This window comes from Diachasmimorpha longicaudata, chromosome 6 (genome assembly GCF_034640455.1).
Source record: "Diachasmimorpha longicaudata isolate KC_UGA_2023 chromosome 6, iyDiaLong2, whole genome shotgun sequence".
In the NCBI taxonomy this organism is placed as follows: Eukaryota; Metazoa; Arthropoda; class Insecta; order Hymenoptera; family Braconidae; genus Diachasmimorpha; species Diachasmimorpha longicaudata.
This window is the reverse complement of record NC_087230.1, coordinates 4732665-4752484: the sequence shown is the minus strand read 5'-3', so window position 1 is coordinate 4752484 and position 19820 is coordinate 4732665. Positions and strand designations below refer to the sequence as shown.

Here is a 19820-nt window from a genome sequence, read left to right as displayed (position 1 = left end):
TTTAGGGCAAAAGAAATTTACCCACCTCAAAGATTAACCTTCTTTGTTTGTTTTTCAATTAGTTATCTAATGAAGATGTTCTATAAAATGATTAATGGGTGAATTCGGCCCTATTCGGGCACTCGATATGAGAGTCGAGCTGAGCAGTCAGTTGAGTGCTCTTCGATGACGGTTCGATTGGCTGATTATCAATTAAATAACGATTGACCAATGATGGACTAGTAATCGACCAACAATTGATCATCACCCCTTAATTGTCTAACAATCTATCCAGTGATCAACCAACCAACGACCGAGGGCACCAGTCGATCTCCTTTGGGATCCTCATCGAGTCACCATTGATCGATCCGCCAGGAAAGCCAGAACTCGATAAAATCGAAGTTTAAAAGCTGATACTGGTAAGCAGAAGGCTGAAATAGTTGGCCTGGTACCTCAAGCCTTTTTCATATCCGTGGAATAAGTGAGTCTGCGTAAAGGTTCACACATTACAGTCGAACACCCTTCGAAATTTCGTCGATCTAAGATAAGTAGTTCCAATTTTTGGAGACCGCGTTGATATTGATCAGACAGTATTGTCAGATAAACAGGCTATATTCCAGTTAGGGTGATAGTCAATGATAATCTCTGATCGGATATTTGCCAAATGCTGCGAGTGTTATTTTTTGTTCACATTTTCTACCTCAATCGCTTATTTTGTAAAATACGATTTATCTTTCTCATAATGTTGAAAAAGTGACGATTTATCTAGTCACACATCACTATTTAATTTGCACATTCGCTATTTAATTTTAGATATATCAATGCATTCTTAAACAATTTAGGTGGAGCACTGATTCATTCTTTGTTAATTAGTGAAATAATATCTGTTTTTTCGTTATTATAATTTTCCACTAATCTGCTGCATCTTTTTTTGATTCATCGTCTCTTTTCATCGCTCCAAAATTGACTCAGCAGGGACCATCGTGACGATATTTGATCTCTATAACAAATAGAATACATGTTCAAATTAGTAAATTAATAAAATTGAAACCATTACTGAACTAAAACGAAAGTATTTATATTTTCGATTGTACTCATACCTGAATTTCTCTTCTCTTATTTAACTGAGTTTTGTAAATCCCAATATAGGAGAGAATGACTCTTTTCAAAAAGCTTTAAAAGCATGAAGTATAATATTTTATAACAAGTTCCTTCTGATGACGTGAATTACTCCAAAGCTTATTATTTTAATGCAGACTTTACACGATATTTGTATTAAAAAGACCTGCACTACTAGACTTTTGTAGACTGTCATTAATTTTCTGTGAAATTAAGACTGTTCTGGCTTGAGCCAGTTAAATCATCGGTTCATCTGGGCTTTCTCGTCACTTCCGAGTCTCTCAAATTTTTATATCCAGTTTAATGGATACACTGAAGGGTGTTTACCTTTTCCTCCACGTTTTCGTGCGCAGAATAGGGCTTGGATGCTGATGTATGTGGTTCCGTCTTTGCTGCAAACCGGCATGCTGTCTGGGGTCATTGATACTGCACCACACGGATTATCTTCGGGACCGCTGCATCGCCCTTCGTGTTGAAGGTTCAGGTCTATACAGATTTTCCAGGAGTTAATAAGGCACGTGCTTTACAAATAGCTTCTTTCCCACATTGACCCTAATATCGGAATTTTTGAGGGCGGATACATCAAAATCAATAATCTGAACTAGATATAAAATGGGTCCCCTAGTTTTGAAAACGTTCAAAAATCTTTTGAAAATATTTTAAAATGCGTTGGCTCAAAAACTATTGAATTAATCAGCTTGAAAGTTTGCACTGAGCTTGTTCTTATTAATGTTTAGTATCATATAAAAGTGCAGAATTATTGGAATTTTTCCGGCCTCTTAATTGATAAATTTTCTATACCCACACCTGGATGTAACCACCGGAGGTTATTTTTATCTTTCGGATTACTCCATACAATTGTTCATCAAAATTGCTAAATCTGAAAATCGACCGATCCAGGTGCGTCATCCGGAAGGAAAAGAGTTCTTCCATTGAATTTCATAACAAGGAATTGAACTGCAGTTTTTTCAAGTCTGACGTTGAAAAATAATGTTACTTCCTCATATATTAACGGTATTTTTCGGCCAAGGACACTAACTCATGAAATGTGAAAGTCCCATAGGTCGAACCATTACTCTTGATTGTTACATGAAAACGGTTTTTCAGCGCATCATCCTTCAAATTATGGCTATGATAATCAAGAAGTGAATAACCGTTGACTCACATTTATTGTGAAGAGATTCGCATTGAAGATGAAAAATACTTTTATACGTTTTGCCATCATTTCCGCAGACTCGATCATCAGCAGAAAAATCTTCATTGACATACTTTCCATTTACCATCTTAGCATTTTTATTCGCTGTAACGCAGGCTTCTTGAGTAGATGTGTCGCATTCACAGTCTGCCAAGACCTGGAGATCTGAAAGGAACATCAGGTCTCGAACAGGGCAGTCAAAAGAAAACTATTTTGCGACTCAAATACCAAATGTCAAATTGAGATGAGTGAAATGTTGAAATTAAAACTGTTCATAATCTCCACTTGAGATTCTAGAAAGTCGCAATGAAAATTAGTCTTAAAATTAAGACTTTATAATCTCAAGTTAAAATTGGAGAACGTCCTAATTTTACGCCTAACATCTTGAGTTTTTGCTTTCATCAATAATTAATGAGGAATTATTTGAATGAGCCCAAAATTTTGAACATAATTTTCTATTTTACGGGATAAGAAAATACTCACTTGGTTTTTGACAAAGAAAAATGAATGGATTAGGATAGGTATTTCCATCGCTGGCACAAAGTGGATTCCACTCATATCTTTCTTTGGAAATTTGACATGCAAGCTTTCCATTGCCAACGATCGGATAGACTTCTTCAACCCGACAGCCTCCATCATGTAAAATCTCCAGATCTAAGCACCCGTTGAATCCCAGTGATGGTTCATTAATAAGTCCGGGCGATCACATTTGTTCTACACGAGCTGTCGATAGTTCGAAAATTTATACTCACCATTGTTGGATTTTTTCAGGCATTTTAGCTGTCCAGCATTGTCATAAGTATAACCATTATTTGCACACACGGAATTCAATCCGTATTCATCGATACCCCTACGATAGCAATCATCAATCTTTGAACATTCGCCTTGAAATTGTATAGATGTTTCTGAAATCATTGCAATGAAAAAGCTTTCTTTTCATTAATTGAGCAGTATCTCAAGATTAATCACGTTTTTTAAATTGCGATGACATCTCCGCTCACGTATCATCAACATTATTTATAATTGAATATAAAAAAAATGTTTCCCAACTGAGATTTCATCCTTGCAAATTATTATAACAAAATATTTATGAAGAAAATGAATTTCTAAGCCCTTCGACTTCATAAATCTTGTAATAAGAATATTGATACTTGCCAATTTTTTCATTCTGATTGTTGCACTCGAGTGCTTTCTTATTCGGCCAGGTTTGATTGTCAGATCCACATACAGGTGCGTAAATTAAATCCGGATCACAATAAACATGTCCCGCAATGCAATTGCCTTCATGTACAATGGCAACTGAACAGAATAAATTACATAGTCAGTAAATGTACATGGAAAACAGTTAATAGTGGAGATTACAACAATATAGGAGACGAGGAGACTTTATTATAAGAATATTTTGCACACTCATGCGTAAAGTTCAGCAGCGAATGTTTAAACCTCACACGGAGAGAAAAATATAATTTTGCCAATCATATTTATTTTAAACAAACCAATGCCCAAACTTTCCATTGGACAATGCGCTTTAAATTTTCATCAGAAGATTATTTAATTGGCAAAATTATATTTTTCTCTTAGAGCAGAATTCACTTGACGTATGTCAAGGGAACACTTCGCAGACTATCAAGAAATAATTGAATCAGAAATACTTACTGTCTGTCTCCTTCACTTTGTTAATACAGTCCAAAAATTTACTATTAGTGTAAGTGTTTCCGTCAGTGCCACATACTTCACCACCATCCGCACTGCTATCATTTAGCTTATCACAATCTTCCTGAGACTTCGCTGCCAATCCCCACTGAATCTCCGGTAACAAAAATATAAACAAATATGTCAAATAATTAATGTAGAACATTTTGAGCAATGATCTGTCAGGCGTGTGATCATAAAATTTATAATTATGACAATTTTATACAATCATCGAGTTCTGAAATCTGAGAGTCGTGCTTTTTTCATGAAATTAACTCACGACTGTTTTGCTTGATCCGAGTGAATCTGGTGTACGTGTTTATCGGGCGAATTTTTTTCTCAATTCCAACTTAATTACTCCATTTAAGGACTGATTATTCATTGAATAAACAGTGAGTAGCAGACAAAAGAATACCTGGAAAATTCCCATGTGATTTACCAACTAACCACATCTCTTTTGGCAACCCTATTCAACATAAGTCAAAAGTCAAATGTAACCGTTGCTCAATCGACTATTATGTTTTTTTCTTTGTATTTTCCCTTCTGTTGCAAAAATATAAACGTCCAATTTATAGAAACGGGGGGCGGGGGGAGAAGGAGGATTGAAAAAAAATTCGCATAACGTTTTTTCTTTATTAACTAGACAGCCCTTTGGGCGCATTAGCTGAGCGGCGCGTAATCGATTACAAGCTTGTGATTTTGATGCTGAGTAGAAATTGGCAACAAATAGTTATCGGTGACAATTAGAAACAACGATCACCATCAAACGTTCAGATTAGCGTATGATACAGGAATTTTTCAATAACAATATGAAACATGATTTTCTAATTAAAATCTCTCATGAAGCTATGGAAAATGGTAATAATTGGATAATTCGGGGGCAAATTAAAAGTATTTTAATTTATTTCGTCGATTTTTAAATATTAAAAATCCAGTGTGAGTTTGGCCGGCAAATTGATAAAAAACAATGTTTTTCAATAGTTTAACGCGACATCGATAGAGATATTTACAGATACTCATCGACTCCGATTCTCCACGAGCGCTGGCGCAACCCGCGTCTTCTTTACCGACTGCCAACCGCAAGCTTAGTGCATAAGCTGAGCGCACAGTACTTCATAGATATTATAGGGGGATGGTGAATGTGCCTGTCGGTAAGGCATTACCACGGAGAACGTGGTTCACTGGGCTGGGAGGCTTTTGTCGATGTAGGAGGCCCAGGAGCAGAGAATATGTAAATACCATCAAAAAGGGTTTTAGAATATTCCCAGAGCCCTAGAGAAATCACAAGTCGTCTCACGAAATGAATGCCTAATTGTTTTAATTGTTTTTAAGATCGAGACATCCACGGAGAAATCAATAGATAAGTTTCTGATCGTCGACACTTTCATGTTTTTGAATAAGTGAATAGAAAAAAAATATTATCCCATAGCTTCTGGTTCACTGAATTTAAATCCAAAGACAGTTGTCATGTATCTTGATTTTACAGTTATTTACATTATTTGTTTACAATATTTATGGGTTTCTTTAGAATTTTTCCAACAGTATGGTAAACCCAAAATTTTTAGATTCTTTAAATAAAAAAAATATTGAATTATATAATTGAAAAATTTCCCAAGTGCGCATGAGCCTCATCCGCACTTCAAGCAATTCTGATATGGGGTTACATTTGCGTCGGGGAATCCCCCCGAGACACTCTCTGGTGATCTAAGTCCATCAAATATTGAAAAACATGACCGATTAAATGACAATCACCAGTTTGCCCATCACCTCGCAAGGGCCCTTCACTCCTGCCGAATAAGTCCTTCCACCATATTCAATAATTCAAACATACCTTCGCCAAAGAGCCTCGCGAGGACATTTTCATTACCATAAGTGATCGGAACCCTATATCATCCATAACCGGTAGGCTCATTTTTAACAAAAATTGTAGTAAGGAAGAATGTGCATCATCCGGCTCCTTTGTGTTTCGGCTCCTCTAATACAGTTAATGCTCACGTCATTAACGACTGCAGCCGCGTTTCATGACTTTCCAAAGATTAAAACGCGAGTCATACAACAATTCGTTGGACGTCACTTGGTGGAAGTCAAGAGACTCTCACCCATTCACATAATCACACATTCTAGAGTAAGTGGAGCAATTTTATTTCAATAAACATCTAGGGTTCCTTATAATAAACCTTGAAAATTAATTGGTATGTTAGATCATTTGAGGACAGATCCTTTCCAAAAACTACTTGACAAATATTTATTTCATCTCCTATTATCTCGTTATCTCGTTCAATCAATTCATCACTGATTTCCTCCCATAGAAATGCAATGCAATATATAAATAAATACTAAACGCAGTGGATTAAACTTAATTTCTCTTATTCCCTTTTAATGTCACGAGGAAGAGACGTGTGTGCTCTACGAGTCCTCCGGGAGACTGAAAGCTAGTTACAGAGACTGAAAGAACATTCGTCACCAAATATTGTTTGTTTATGAAAACCCTCGGATGACCCTACCGCCATCGCCGTCGATTAATTTCTGTAACCGCCACTGGGACTATAAAATGAACCGCAATAATCCAATACCTCTATTTTCATAATCCCCAGACCGACCACACTACATCGAACATTATCACGAAGGAATACATATCCCTGCGACCGACGTTCCTCGTTCAACAAGACAGCTTCACCCTGCCATGCATCACCATGATCTGTCCCAAGCTCCGTCACATCGTTGCAATTTATGATTCCATCCCCGACGTGGATCCCACCAATTGGAGGACTCTCTGCGGTGCATCCAGCATGTCCCGGGCCAAAATCGTCCTCTGGATAGCGACTTCAGTCGACGCCGAACTCATAACAAGTGCCTTCCGAACCTTTTGGTCCCTCGGTTACTTGAATGTCATCCTCGTCTCAACAAACCCTGATCCAGTCAATCACGAGCTGATTGTCCACAGTTATGATCCCTTCTGGAACAATGAGGAAGGACATCAAGGGAGAGTGTACATCCTCTCGGGCGCCGATTTACTCTACCCCAACAAGATGAAGAATCTCCAAAGATATCCTATTGCAGTATCGATGTACGACAGCTTTCTCTCACAATCGGTGACCAATATCTCCCAACTGGGGTCCAACAGTGACGTGGAGTTGTTGCTGTCTCTGTCATCCTGGCTGAATTTCACGATTGACCTCAGAAGCCGGCCGATGTCTACCGCCGAGTATTACAGAATGACATCCCCAAATGGTACAGTAATTGGCATCACCTACGATTTGACTACGAATTATTCTGAAATACTTGGTAACAGTCATATCTGGGGTGAAGCTAGTGATCTCGTCGAGTATCTTCTGCCTCACACAAGTTTTATATCTGACGCTGTGGTGCCTATGCCCGCAGTTCTTCCTGAAATCATAAGGATATTCAAAAATTTTGATGTTGTGATATTTACATTGTTGGTATTGTCCTGTCTAGTACCGATAATTTACATGTATTGCAAGAGTATCAATGCACCGGTCCTGAACACCTTCCGATTGCTCATTCATCATCAGTTCTATCACGTAGGTTCGAGACTGTCTGAGAGGATCCTCGCCATCAGTTGGATCGTGTTCACAGGATTGTTTCTTTCCATTCAGCAGAGTCATCTTGTTGAAAACATGACAAATCCACCATTTGAAAAGCGAATCGATACGCTGAAGGAACTGGGGGACAGCGATCTGATTGTGATGACTGATCCTGAACATTTCTCACTGTTGAATCGGTCCAACGATGAGGTTATACAGAAAATCGTTGGGCGAACTGTATCGGAATACTCTTCCAAGTTTTGCTATGAACGACTGATTGCTGGTGATAATGTCGCGTGTTTTCTCAATACAGTGGTCATTTCAAGTGCGAGAAATAAACCGGAAATATTTCAGTCTTATTTGAAGATGCACACTATGCGAGAAATCGTGGGACACTACTGGCGAACCATTTTTGTGAAAAGGGGATTCCCGTTTTTATCCACGTTCAATGTGGGTATCAGGAGGCTGACTCGGGGTGGGTTTGTGACAAAGTGGGAGGCTAGGGATCAAGAGACTTTGCAACCGAGAATTATTCATTCTGGTGATGCAGATCCACTTAATCTGTCACATTTTCGGGGACCTTTCATGATTTTTCTTTTTGGTGTGGTACTTTCCAGCTGTGCGTTTATTTGTGAGATGATAGCTCATATGTTCATGTCTTAGGAATCGGTTTCATATGTGGAATTTGTATCTACTTATAGAAGCTTTGTCGTTATTATGTAGAGCAAAAATTCGGAAAAAATTACGATCGAATGGGGTCACTTGGACGGAGGGGGAAAACGTCGCGGTTTTATGGTTCATGGTGAGTTTACGGGAATGAATATGATATCGATGTATCTCCATGAAATAAAATAAAAATTGTAGGTTTATTTGCCCTGTTGAATGTTTCCACAGAAATTATACGCGAGATTGCTGACGTTGATGGAGTGGCTTCAATGGAGCTTCTCTTTCCTATGACTCCCGATTCAAATACTCCCTCCGCAGGCCTGCCCCCTGACGCTCATTCTAGCAACTCGCATTTCCAACAGTAATTCCACATTCTTGTTCCTCGCCCAATACGAGACGAATTCAACACCCGATGAAGGGGTACCACTGGCCAATTCCTTTGGACAGCAAACATATTTTTGCGAAAATAAAAGTGAAAAATATTTACCTTTCTGGGTCAGTAGTAGACTCATTCTTAATGGTGGTCAACTGATCAGTTGTTAAGGGCAACCTGCAGGCCAGCCACTAGTCATCGGAGTTGTGGGTTATCAGTGTATAACTATGACTTCAGCTGTTCTCCATTCCGCTAGATTGGGTGAGTACTCCAACCGATGTCATTCACTTATTTTATTCGGGTTATTTTCTTCTCCAACTGAAAATCGGTCACGATGTAAATCCCCACTAATTAGTAATGAACTCGTTCTGGAGGACATGACATTAGTTGAGTTATTATTTAGTTGTTGATTAGGGAAACCTTTGTACCGTTGCATAACCTAGAATTTCATTGCATATTTTCGCGAACTATTTTGAATAAAAACTAGGACATTGTAATTACATGAGGCCCTCCATAAATATGTTGAATTATATAATAGACTTCTCTGCTCACGAGGTGAGATAAAAGAATTTGTGATCTTTTTTTGAGGAGACGGTTGTCATTTTTGACATTTATTTGATGCGCTCCAGTGAGTGGATCTGGAATAATTGTACGAATTGTTTATTTTCAGTTAGAGGACTGCAGAACCTGTCCAAAAGAACGTACTCCAATGCTGTCTTTCCAAAAATCACTACTCACTACACGATAGTTCCTAGAGAGACGGATCCACGATGGAAAGGTGATTAATTTGACATTAGAATAATTTAATGAAGTGGATTAGTTAATTAAGGGGGACTATGTTTGACTCGCGGGGCATTTGATTCATGAATGCAGTGAGAAGACGAGCTTGTCAAAAATACGTTTTGCATTCTATACTGTTAGAAAATTATGTTTATTGATTTTTATTTCTAACGTGAGTCGTTACGAAATCTCCTGCAAGTGGGCATTGCCCGATGGCCTTCAGCCAGGTAGAAAAACATATTTGAAAGTGAAAAAGCTGGATATTTTTTAGCCTGACAGTTAATTCTTCGAGTATTCAAGCAATTATCAATTTTCAAATTCACGTGGTACTGGAAGACATTGAAAATTATGAAAAGCCAAACAATCACATCTCTGAATTTTCAAACTCTTGACAATCAATTAAAACTTAAAACTTTCAATGAAAAATTTATGAGGTTTTATCGTAAAAACCAACAATTTACGTGAATTTTTAAAACGAATGAAAAATTTTGTGAATCTCCTCATTTTTCATTCAATGTTTTCGTTTTCGAAGGGCAGAAAGGGTCGGAATACAAAAATATTCCCAAAATTGTTCCAAAGGTATTAACATCTCAGCAACGTCTACTACTCATTCTGCCCCGTTTTTTCTGAGTAAAAGCAATCTCGAATATAATGGACTTAATAATTTTGCAGACATAGAGATGGAGAGGGCAGTGGACGAGACCGACATTCTCATAGTCGGGGGAGGTCCAGCAGGAATGTCAGCAGCAATTCAAGCCAAGAAATTGGCTGAGAAAATTGGAAAAGACATTCGTGTAACTCTAGTAGAAAAAGCGTCAGAAGTGGGCGGTCATATTCTGAGTGGTGCTTGCATCGATCCAGTGGCCCTTAACGAACTCATTCCAAATTGGGAGGAATTGGGTGCACCACTGAAGACCCCAGTAACCGAGGATAAGTTCGCTCTTCTCACTGAGAAAGGGAGAATTCCAATTCCAATATTCAAGGGAATGCCAATGTACAATCATGGCAACTACATTGTGAGATTGGGGCATGTTGTTGGATGGTTGGGAGAGCAGGCTGAGGCTGCTGGAGTGGATATTTACTGTGGTATTGCAGCTTCGGAAATTCTGTATCATGAAGATGGCTCGGTCAAGGGGATTGCTACTAATGATGTGGGTATCGCCAAGGATGGCTCACCGAAAAGTAGTTTTGAGAGGGGAATGGAGTTACATGCTAAGTGCACGATATTCGCTGAGGGCTGTCATGGACATCTGACGAAACAATTGACCAATAAATTGAATCTTCGAGCTAATTGTGAACCCCAGAGTTATGGAATTGGACTGAAAGAGGTAACACCAAAAAGCCGATTGTACTTTAAATTGATTTTTTGGTTTAGAATGGCAACAGTGCTTTTCTGCGATTTTTTTATTCGTTATTTTTGTTTGGGAATCATGCAGAATACAGGATTATGGCCAGTCGATTGTTGTTTTATGTGAAAGTTAACAGATAGATGAGTAAAATCATTCCGAATAATTCAAAAATCGAATTCGAACAATTTTTGTCTCTAAATAATTTCTTTTTTCACGGTACTGCTATTTTATCTTCTACGCGAAAAATTCTAGATTGATTCATTGGTAAATTTCTTGTGTATCACAATAATTCTTTCAAGACTTTATTTCTCTTAAACGAGTCACTCTTTGATCCGGGATTTCTTTCCATCATCCATCACACCAAATCTTTGAACTAACTTAAGACGAATTAATCACGTTTTTTCCAAGATCTGGGAGATTCAACCGGACAAACACCGGCCGGGTGCAGTAGAGCACACAATTGGCTGGCCACTGGATAAAAACACCTACGGAGGTTCCTTTTTATATCATCTAAACGAGGAAACCCCATTAGTGGCAGTGGGTTTTGTCGTCGGTCTTGATTACTGGAATCCGTACTTGCACCCCTTCAAGGAGTTCCAGAGGTTTAAGCAGCATCCTGCCATCAGACCGACGTTCGCGGGAGGAAAAAGGTAAAAAATTTCACTGTCTCTGATGTAGTATAGTAGCTTATGATAGACTCTAATGAGCTGTGTATCATTTTCTATGAAATCCTGTTGGATGTCTATTTTCATTAATATGATAGACAATTTTTGAAGCCCTGTCACCAACTTCCATAATTATTCGGATTTTTCTTCGGTATTTACATTTTTGAGAAATGCCCCTTCATGAATCCACTAATTCCGAAGTACTTCATTTATTTGTTTATATTTATCTTTGAAAGATGACATATTTTCAAAAATTGAGAGTAAAACCATTTTTCATAGCTGTCCATTTTACCTCGTGCCCATATTATCCCAGCACCCTTTACATTCAGGGATTCGTGCCAAGATTTTCACGACTGAACTTTTCCCTCAGTTTTCGCCTTAATCGTCCGCTAACTGAGTGCCTCACGCTAGTAAATCTGTAAAAAAACGAAGAAAGCCTCCAGAAAAATAATGCGTTCTTTTCCAGAGTGGCTTATGGTGCTAGAGCACTTGTAGAAGGTGGATTCCAGAGTCTCCCAAAACTGCAGTTCCCTGGAGGATGTCTTGTGGGTTGTACAGCTGGATTTCTGAACGTTCCCAAGATCAAGGGAGTCCACAATGCCATGAAGAGTGGGATGTTGGCTGCTGAGAGTGCAATGGAGGCGATTGTCGATGCTGAGACGAATTCTCCTGCGACAGCTGGACTCGAGCCCAAAAATTATACGGATAAAATTAAAGATAGTTGGATATGGAAGGAGCTGTATGCAGTCAGGAACTTCAGGCCTAGTTTTCACAGCAAGCTGGGAATGTATGGGGGCCTTATGTACTCCGGGTTTTCCATGGTCGTTGGGGGCAAGGAACCTTGGACATTATCTCATGGAGGTAATTTTCACATTTTCATCGAACAACATTTATTCTTGATTGTGCGCTAGGGAATAGATGGAATTGAATATTTTTCTTCTGTCAGATATAGGCGTTGGTAAGCCCTATCGTCGGTGTTGAATATTTAAATCACCCATTAATTTCTTTAATTATTGATTTGTTCAAGAATCAATTTGTTCACGATAACAAAAAAAAATTATTTTTGAGCCACGTTTTCATTGTACTCCCTGTGATAAATTTATTGAATTGCTAAATAGCTGAAAAAGACGATATTTTTGCAGCCATGAATTATCCAGTCCAATTATCCAGTAATTAAATCACTAAAATCAACATATTTTTTTCTTCACATAGTTGTTCTATAGTTCGATAATGATATTCCAGTGTTCATTGTCAGTACTAGCACACTAGTTTAGATAAAAATATGTTAATTTTACCTCGCCACTCCCTACTTAATTAATGTTTGCATTTTAATATGTACTAGGAGCTGATCACACCAAATTGAAGCCAGCCTCTCATTGCACTCCTATAGACTACCCAAAACCTGACAACGAAGTGTCTTTTGATCTTCTCTCCTCTGTAGCATTAACTGGAACGAATCACGAAGGTGATCAGCCACCTCACCTCACCCTGAAGAACGATACGATACCAGTGAAGCAGAATTTGGCCATTTACGATGGCCCCGAGGGTAGATTCTGTCCTGCTGGTGAGTTTCTGATTCAATATTCCCTTTGCTACTTCAGAAATTCCATATTTATATTCAAACTCCCTGGAGTAATTTTAGAATCTCCATACTAATAACTTATTCCAGTTCAAAGCACCTTCCAATCTTGCAATTCTCTTTCTCCCTTAGAATTAAATTCTAACGTATCGAGAGAAACTTGAATTTATTGCATTGACAGTTGGAAAATTCGATTTTCACATTCCAGTTCAATTGGAAAAAATGGATATTGGTTACGAATGGCTCTGTTCAAAATGTTTTCTATAAAAATGGAGGTGAAAAAAAAAATAAAAAAACAAATAGCCACAATTTCAATTCACACTGGGGCTATTCTTCAAACAATCATTTATTCCAGTCTACGTGAGAAGATAAACTGAGAATGAGTGAGAGGGAAATGCAGAACTGGCAGTTGGTTTTATCGTTTCCATTAATCACTCTGTCGATTGCCGTTTATTCGCACCAATGGAATCACCCGGGTATGTTCAATTGTACTCGACAGTTCAGAGTTACTATTACTCGGGGACAGATTGCTCGACGATTTAAATTGCACGACGTAAATCAATTGAGAAAAAAAATTAAAATTCGAGGCTGATAAATTTTTTCGGAGAAATTTCTAGTACTTTTCGGGGGATTTCGTCGTATCATCGTTTCACTGACATTTCAATTGAGTATTTTGAGAAACATTTGCTTGATGTTTGTTATTAAGTCATTCTAGTCTGAGCTGCCACTTCCGTTATGAATACAAGAGGCTCGATTAAATGTAAAACGTAACAGATGGGAAATAGGAATATGTTGCAATTGACATAAACCAAGAGAATGAAAATTCTACCGTAATTTCCCTCCGTGGCGAACGCTGCGGCTGACACTCGCGTTCTTTTGTTATCTTTTTTCCTCATTTTCTATTATTCTGAAAGATCTCGGGGATCTACTGTTTCTCTCGGTAGCAACAAAGACGGAAAAAGGCCTTGTTCGTCTCTTTGCGAATTGCTATGAATAGCGCACGTTGTGTTGGTGGTGAAGTGGTAAAATGTTGCATTCCAAATGTGTTATTGTTGGATATTAAATTATGGGGACAATCGAGTACATAATAGGTGATGATGACCTTCAGTTGTATTCATCAGAATTCCACTACCCTCATCGGATTCCATATTCGAGAGAAAATGCTTTGCAACCGGCTGGTTTCTTGATCTGATGTCATTTCATAAATATATTTTTTTTAGCTGATGGAACCGATGGAGTATTACTTTATGTCACTTAACTCATTCCTCTGCAACATAATATGCCTTCCATTTAGCCTCTACCCGCCAATAATAATTTATTCGTTCACATTTGTCGAGTAAAAGAAATCTGAATTTCCCTCCATATTGATTATTCCGGACGGTTTCGTTTTGCCCCATCGTCCCGTTTTGTGCGATTCCTCCCTCATAATCATCATTTTTTTCTCACTCAGACATTACAACATATTCCTCTTAACGAAATTTCATTGAAAAATTGCAACGTAACGAAAATTATTTCCGTTCTTTCAGAAATTTAAGTTTAAAATTAACGCAAAAAAATATTGCGTATCCTGTTGAAAAAGCAGCCCCAATAAAAAATATTTCTCATATCTTATGCTCATAAACCCTCTACTCCATTACAATTGTGACCACCAACAGCTCTTAATCTTCATTTCTACCCAGAAGTTGAACCTCATCTGATAAAAATTGCGAGGAATTCTCGTCGCCGTATATCACCATGAAAGTAGGCTACCTTGACGTCCGAAGAAGTAAGAAAAAATAAAGAAGTGCGATAAAAAATACATGAGAGGCAATACCAATAAATTGTACAACCTCTAACCCCATTGGCAACGCGAAGGTATATCGCAAGCCGAAAAATTATCGGGATGCGACAATTTATTCCCTGGGTAACTCATGAGACGAAGAGCTTGGCTTGTTTCCTCCCAACTCCTCTTCTTTCTCTTCAACCCGTAGATTTCGCACCCCCGCTACAGCACTTTCAGTGAAAAGTGGGGGGGTATCGACCGCGGTGTCCTTGAACCTGACTCGCCCGGACGAGCCCCGCGCGGCTAGACAACCCCGGACCAAGCGCAAGTTACTTCACCCATCACGAAAACCAGCCAGTTCCCATCCCCCCGGACCATTTCAACATGAAATACCGATTAATTCCTTCAACATCTTCGTCTGGACGTTGTAGCAAGTTTTCGGGTATTTATTGAAGTGTTTTCATAGATTTTCAACGTTTGAGAGAATTTTTAATGAGCTATTGAGGAAATTAGGGAATAATGGGTCCACGTCCATCAATTGTTAATTTTTTTCCCCTTCAATTAGATCGTCGTTATCATAATAATTGAATGTTCATTACGCTGATCGGAAAAAGCAGTTTTTACCTTGTGGGAGGATTACACTATGAGAAGGAGACGAGCGATCCGTTCCCCGGGTCGAAAACGACTTTCTTCACGAGTATTCAATAATTTTTTCATCGCACTCCATGAAAACGACGCTTTCGACATGCGAACGTGCGTAAAAAGTCCCTTTACCCCACTTGTTGCGAAATATACTATTCAAAGTCCACTTCGCGTGCCTAAAACTTCCCCAATCGATATTGCATTAATAAAATGATCCCCAGAATCGAATAAATGATCTGAGAATGAAGTAAAAATCGAGTTGAATTGAACTGACAGTTGAAGTGGCGGTGGAAAATACCTTTTTCCTTCCCTCATTCCCCTCAGACAGTCGATAACCCCTCACCACCCACCGTACCAACAACTTCGTCTGGATGAATAAGGGGGTTGGGTACAGTGCCTCGAGGAAGCAACTCGTTTCACTTCCCGGCAGCCCTCTCACTCCATTCGTCTTCTGGGGTAGCATTGCGACGACAGGGGTGGCAACTCCGAGACGTCGGAGAAATGAAAGGAATGAGGAAAGAAAAAGGAGGTATATACCTCGAGATGCGGAAGCAGGAAATCGTTAACTAAGGAAGTGGTTGGGTAAATTTATTGTCCATAACTCGGTGAAACTATTGCATATTTATCAAGAATACTTGGAGGAATGGAATACAGTGCAATTATTAAAGTGATCAGAGGGAGAAGTTCTTGTTGTTGAATGGTACGAGGGAAGTTTTTTAGTTCATTGCAATTGATGTCTCGGTCATTCATTCACTGTACAGATTCTTTTTAAATCGAGAAATTCTAGATTACAATTCATAAAATCGTGACGTCATATTTTTATGTGAACTGGATGTTTGAAAGAGGTGCAACGTCCTAAGATCTTCTAAATTATCGTACCGTACGAATCCCCAATCAATTAATGTGATTAATTCTAAAATCCTCTAAATTTTCGCAAGGAAATGACCACTTCAACCAGTCCATGTGAGCCAATTCCTGAAGGACACCCCCCAGTTTACGCTACGTGCTCCTGAACCTCATCCATCGTTTCATCCGGTCCCCTAAATATTCCAAAGTGTCTCTGTATCAGAATTCAATTCGTTTACCATTCCATAAAACCCTGAAAGAGAGAAATAAACTTTGGATCTATTTAAACAATGACTGGACTGGAAGTCCTGGAAGAGAAGAGACCGGGAAAAAGAGGAAGTGAATGTAGAACCATACGAATTGGTTGGGAAAATGGATTTCCCGTTGGACATTGGGAAATTGTGGGTTGGGAATGGTGTACAGCGAGGAACGATACGTGCTTTATGGAGTGGAAGTTACAATGCTCTTCCACTGGATGTTTGCCTCCATGGTGGTCAGACACGGTCAGTAGGCACAGCCCGAGCACGCTCGGGCATGAATTGTGAATGGATAGGAGAGGCCATTTCGAAACGTAAAATGCTACTGCTATCCACCACTTGGTACTTTTCTATCTCATTCGATCGGTGAATGAATAGTTGATGGTATCGGAATGTTTAGGGTATGTTGGAAATATAATGTGACAGGGGGGGGAGGATGAATGAGGTGTGGGGGAGGTGAACTATTGGGGAAGAAAGTGCGAATTCACATATGTGGATTTTTAGGAGCAAAAATTAAGGGTCAAACATTAATCAGTCAAATTCAGGACAGAAATTGATGTCTGATATGTAAATTGCGGTCTAGGGGTTAGAGTGATGTTCAGGTCTGGGCATTAATTGAACTTCGGATATAAATTCTTGGCCAGACGGGTACTTTCAATATTGCGCGATAAGGGGGTGAATGAAGGAGGGTGGAGAATTATAGAGGTGATTACGAATTCGTCGCTATGGATGTTCACATTGGATATCTCGATAGAATGAAATATTGTGGACAAAAATTCATGGTCAGACATGAATTTATGTCGGAGATTTTTTTATGATGGAATTTATTATATTTAGATTCAAGTATCTGTCGAAAACTGAATTTCTAGGGGTGTGATTCGAATGGAAGCCTGTCCTGGCATAAATTTTTGCCTAGATAGAAGTAGAATTCAAATTTCGACATGAATTCCTGTCCGGTGTTGCCCTAAAATCCAGATCGAAATTTAACAGCAATTGATGTCTAAACAGAAAATCCGGGTCAGGTGTTTACGTGAAATTCTAATCTGCAGATCGATTGATGTTAGGACTGATTTCTCTCCAGGTGTAAGATTATAATTCTTCTCTGGAATTTATTTGAAAGTAATTTTAATACAAAAAAAAAATTCTTTTCCCTTGACAAAAAATTGGGGAATCAACAATTGGACAATGGAAATCTTCCAAACTGGACACATGAAGCTAAATTCATACAAATACAGATTTCATTCTTTACTCGTACCCCTCACTATCACTCTCCCCCTCCCTGACCCCTGTATGAGTCTTTATATAATTTATTTTGACGTTGTTGATTTTTTTTAGCATTTATATTCATTGATATTCTAAACGTCTTTTGTTCCAGGCGTTTACGAGTTTGTACCCTTGGAGACGGGGGAAGGACAGCGGCTACAGGTCAACGCCCAAAATTGTATCCACTGCAAGACGTGTGACATCAAGGACCCCAGCCAGAACATCAACTGGGTGGTGCCAGAGGGTGGTGGTGGGCCTGCTTACAATGGCATGTAAGATGGGACGATTAATGACGCTTCGATTTAACCATCGCATGATCAAGTACAAGTCTTCCATCCGTAAAAACGTGAAAATCAGAATTCATTAGTGGAGTGATGGAGCGTAAATAAATGAATAATTATTGGGAAGTCTGATGAATGGGTAATCATCACGATAATTGATACTCCAGGGAAAGCGCGTCTAAATTATTACGTTTTATCACAGCACGAGAGAATTCGTCTTATTCAATCTGAACGTACTAAATATTTTTATATTAGTCTTTTTTTTATATTAATGTAACTTAAGTTAATCCTAATGATTGTTAGGAATTTCTGCAAGCCAATCAATGCAAGACTGTAGAAAAAACAATAGGGTTTATTCGTTGAATGAATTATCCCATGTTCGAGACTATGCACAAGTGCCTTTAAAGTCTTATCTATGTGTAAATATATTCATTAAAAAGTAAATTGGTGGATCTATTTGAAGGTCAGGTTAATATTTCGTGGGATGATTAATGTGAAGGCAGGCAGGTATTTTTATGAAGAATTAGTTGGATCTCCTTTTATATCATGTTGAATCTGTTTTAAATTGTTTATTGAAACTGTAAGTCTATATTTGATATACTCGAATAAAGAATTTATCACAATTTTTGAAACAGCTGTTGGGTTAGCCATCATTTCCGCTTGAAGGAGGGCACAAAGCAAAACAAAGTGATGATCCTCTTGAAATGACAAAATATTCATTTTTAAACCAAGGTACTGACACCCTGAGATCACGTAATGATCCACTTTGCCCCGCTCTCTTCCAGGCTATTACACCATTCCCTACTCAAAATACATTAGAGAGGAACATAATCATTATCGAACCGTTCATGAAATTGAAGATGGGAATGACAAGCATTCGGTGATTATTATTCACGACCGAGTCATTACAATGTTACAGCTGTAATTAAACTCTCATTTCATGGCTTCAACTTCTCTTCACATTTCTGTGGTTTGATTAGTACAAAAGATATGGGAGTAGTTTTGTGAATATTCAATTCATATAAATCTCTTTTTATGCGATGTTTATAAGGTAATAGGACAGAAGATCATTATTTTTCAGTAATTTTCGAATTGACGATCATTATTTGTGTTTGAATATGCCATGACATTACGAGTTGTGCCCAAATCCGCAGAATCCACATAGTAATAATCATTGACCACTGATAATGCAGTATTTCACCGCATAGGTATTGATTTGTTATCGAAACTCCGGTCATTATCATTCTTGGGGTTAATCTTACCCTTCCGCCTCACCCAAAATTGTCATGATATATTAAAGGGGATTTTATTATGCCAACCAGTGGATGAAATACAACCCGGAAGGTGCGTCATCGTGTACGTAATTTTGCTGCTGTCAGGATCCATTTGTATCACGTTGAAACCTCTCTCCCCCCCTTGAGAAAGTAATCAAACATAATGGGCCACTGATTTCGATGGGCTTGTCATCTTCTTTGTGTTGGTTCTGATTCCACGCCCCCTCGCCATATGCACCACTTCAGTCGGAGTATTGAGACAGACGCGGAAGAATCCAATATGATTTTTATTTTTTTCAATTTTTATTGACAGTAACGAGGTACTGCCGCCTTTATGATTGAATTCTCCGTTCAAAATGAAAATTCTTTACTTTCTTATGAGAGAAAATGTAAAAGAGAGTGATTACGATAGTACAAGGTTTACGAGAGAACTTTTTATGCATCTGATTATTTCCCTGTAAAAATTATAATTCGTAATCATTTCAAGAAAGATTTAATTTTATGCTGAAGTCATTAAAAATTTCAGCTCGTCTTTTTAGTTAAAAATATCAAA

The 19820-nt window shown here is 38.4% G+C and overlaps 2 protein-coding genes across 2 annotated transcripts; one reads left to right on the top strand and one right to left on the bottom strand.

The window, feature by feature from the left end:
- Positions 1–633: 633 nt before the first annotated feature.
- LOC135163628 (serine protease inhibitor dipetalogastin-like) lies at positions 634–4194 on the bottom strand. The gene is made up of 7 exons (XM_064123222.1): positions 3950–4194; positions 3449–3592; positions 3046–3198; positions 2777–2947; positions 2264–2458; positions 1426–1584; positions 634–979 (listed from the first exon to the last, which is right to left on the bottom strand). The coding sequence occupies exons 1-7, from the start codon at positions 4149–4151 to the stop codon at positions 948–950; spliced, it is 1056 nt and encodes a 351-aa protein (XP_063979292.1). The 5' UTR covers positions 4152–4194; the 3' UTR covers positions 634–947.
- A 4418-nt stretch (positions 4195–8612) lies between these two features.
- Etf-qo (Electron transfer flavoprotein-ubiquinone oxidoreductase) lies at positions 8613–18627 on the top strand. Its single transcript, XM_064122463.1, has 7 exons — positions 8613–8830; positions 9240–9347; positions 10022–10677; positions 11107–11348; positions 11830–12224; positions 12706–12927; positions 17825–18627. Exons 1-7 carry the CDS (start codon positions 8797–8799, stop codon positions 17986–17988), a joined length of 1821 nt encoding a protein of 606 aa, XP_063978533.1. The 5' UTR covers positions 8613–8796; the 3' UTR covers positions 17989–18627.
- Positions 18628–19820: the final 1193 nt, after the last annotated feature.

Excerpts from the sequence above, each read along its gene's own strand:
- Etf-qo (XM_064122463.1), top strand. The coding sequence starts at position 8,797 with ATGACTTCAGCTGTTCTCCATTCCGCTAGATTGG. Across the intron at positions 10,678-11,106 it reads ATGGAATTGGACTGAAAGAG|ATCTGGGAGATTCAACCGGA; the intron begins GTAACACCAAAA and ends GTTTTTTCCAAG. Across the intron at positions 12,225-12,705 it reads TTGGACATTATCTCATGGAG|GAGCTGATCACACCAAATTG; the intron begins GTAATTTTCACA and ends AATATGTACTAG.
- LOC135163628 (XM_064123222.1), bottom strand. The coding sequence starts at position 4,151 with ATGTTCTACATTAATTATTTGACATATTTGTTTATATTTTTGTTACCG. Across the intron at positions 2,459-2,776 it reads TTTTCTTTGTCAAAAACCAA|ATCTCCAGGTCTTGGCAGAC; the intron begins GTGAGTATTTTC and ends TGTTCCTTTCAG. Across the intron at positions 980-1,425 it reads ACGAAAACGTGGAGGAAAAG|AGATCAAATATCGTCACGAT; the intron begins GTAAACACCCTT and ends TATTTGTTATAG.